The sequence below is a fragment of the Hemicordylus capensis genome, chromosome 1 (genome assembly GCF_027244095.1).
Source record: "Hemicordylus capensis ecotype Gifberg chromosome 1, rHemCap1.1.pri, whole genome shotgun sequence".
NCBI lineage: Eukaryota > Metazoa > Chordata > Lepidosauria > Squamata > Cordylidae > Hemicordylus > Hemicordylus capensis.
This window is the reverse complement of record NC_069657.1, coordinates 143,174,342-143,176,393: the sequence shown is the minus strand read 5'-3', so window position 1 is coordinate 143,176,393 and position 2,052 is coordinate 143,174,342. Positions and strand designations below refer to the sequence as shown.

General features: G+C 43.6%; 1 protein-coding gene across 1 annotated transcript; it reads left to right on the top strand.

The window, feature by feature from the left end:
* The first annotated feature begins 680 nt into the window (after positions 1 to 680).
* LOC128326139 (olfactory receptor 11L1-like) lies at positions 681 to 1,655 on the top strand. Its single transcript, XM_053252431.1, has one exon. It carries the CDS (start codon positions 681 to 683, stop codon positions 1,653 to 1,655), a length of 975 nt encoding a protein of 324 aa, XP_053108406.1.
* The last annotated feature ends 397 nt before the right edge of the window (positions 1,656 to 2,052 follow it).

Below are 2,052 nucleotides of genomic sequence, written 5' to 3'. Positions count from 1 at the left end.
ATACATGTATTAAAGACACTAGAAAAGCCTTCAAAGTCATGTGTCAATAACCTCATCTGGCCATGATGCATGGCGTGCCCCTTGTGACAAGATTTTCCTGAAAATCCTGAAATAAATGACTGGGTGTAGAGGCTTGCATGAATCTTGCCTGCTAGAACCTTGGCTTACCTCACAGGAAGACACAGGGCTATTGAAGGTAAATCTCTGATTTAGGGATGATTTATACAACCCTAACATTACAACTCAGCTAAATCCATATGGGAGTGGGTGGGCAGTGAAGGTATTTCAATATATAGCGAGTTGTGATTTGGGGGGAGAGAGAGAGAGAGAGAGAGATGAGACTAATTGCTGAGAAGCCAAGATGGATTGATTTCATTAATTATGTGAATGAATCATTCAACTGCCCTGAGCTATTTAGAAGGGCGTTATAAAAATTGAATACATAAATAATAAAAAATAAATAAATATGATTCTTATGAGATAGAGTTAGGTGGGTAGATTTGTTCAAATCAAACATAATGTAAGTGCAGCTCAAATGTCCCATTAGAACTGTAAATGTGTCTTTCCATCTGGTTTCATCCGTGATCATTCACATTTCTGTCATGGCTTCCTCTACCTTTCTTTCCTAAATCTTCCTGCCTTTGATGCAAAAAAACCCCTTTACAGGTAACACCAAGAACATGCTGAATGACACCTCAGTCCCTGAATTCATCTTGCTGGGTTTCTCTGAGTTCCAGGAGTTCCGGTTCCTCTTGTTTACAACTTTTTTGACCATCTATCTCTTCACACTCCTTGGCAATGGTCTGATCATTGCCATCTCAAATTTAGATGTGAGCCTGCAGATCCCCATGTACTTCTTCCTGAGCAATTTCTCATTGCTAGAGATGTGCTACACCTCAGTCACAGTGCCTCAGCTTCTGGGGGATTTCCTCACTGGCACCCATGCCATCTCCTTCCAGACTTGCATCACTCAGATGTACTTCTTCTTTTTCTTTGGCACAACAGAGTTCCTCCTCCTGGCCACCATGGCCTATGACCGCTACCTAGCCATCTGCCACCCACTGCAGTACCCTATGCTCATGGATAGCCGCACCTGTGCCTGCCTAGCCTTGAGTTGCTGGCTGAGTGGTTTCCTGACACCCTTCTTGCCCACAGCTTTCATCTCCCAATTGCCCTACAACAGCAGCAACCAGATCAACCACTTCTTCTGTGACACCAGCCCCCTAATTAAGCTGTCAACGGGCAACACCTTCATGGCTGATATGATGGTCTTTCTGGTCTCTGCAGTGGTTGTGCTCACATCCTTCCTTTTGACGGTCACCTCTTATGTGCTGATAGTTTCCACCATTTGCCGTATCCCATCTGCCTCCGGAAGGCTCAAGGCTTTTTCCACGTGTGCCAGTCACCTCACAGTAGTTACCATCTTTTATGGCACGGTCATCTTTATGTACCTCTGCCCACGCTCTGGCCAGGCTTCTGACATGGACAAAGTTGTATCTGTGCTGTATGCTGTTGTCACCCCGATGTTGAATCCGATCGTCTATACCCTGAGGAACAAAGATGTGAAAATAGCCTTGAAGAAGGTCGTCAACCAAGTGAAGAACACCTTTCTTAGACAGAGAAGGGATGTGGTAGCCATTCCTGTATTATCATGAATCTGTATTGTCATGTATGAAAGTTGTTAAAGCTGTGTGTGAACTTCTTTAAAAAGGGAGGCAGATGTTTGTTAACAAGTGCTTTTACTAAATTTCTGAGACCTTTTAATAAAATACAGCTATACACTTAAGTAACATATTATTGATGCATGATTTGTATTGCTTGATTATCTCCAAAATGGTCTTACTACTGGAGCTAATCATTGCTGCAGTCATAGGTGAAAAATCTGCACACTGAAGCCATCAAAGTTGCTTAAGAACATTGGCTCACATTCCATGCAGTGCAATATGGGTGGTTCTGAAGCGCCCATGCCACTGCATGAGTCTACTACACCCCCTGTGGTGGTGCAGAACAGCTCTGTGCTGCTGCTACTTAAAATTGTGCAAGCACAGTGGT

Coding starts and splice junctions, on each gene's coding strand:
- LOC128326139 (XM_053252431.1), top strand. CDS start 681: ATGCTGAATGACACCTCAGTCCCTGAATTCATCTTGCTGGGTTTCTCT.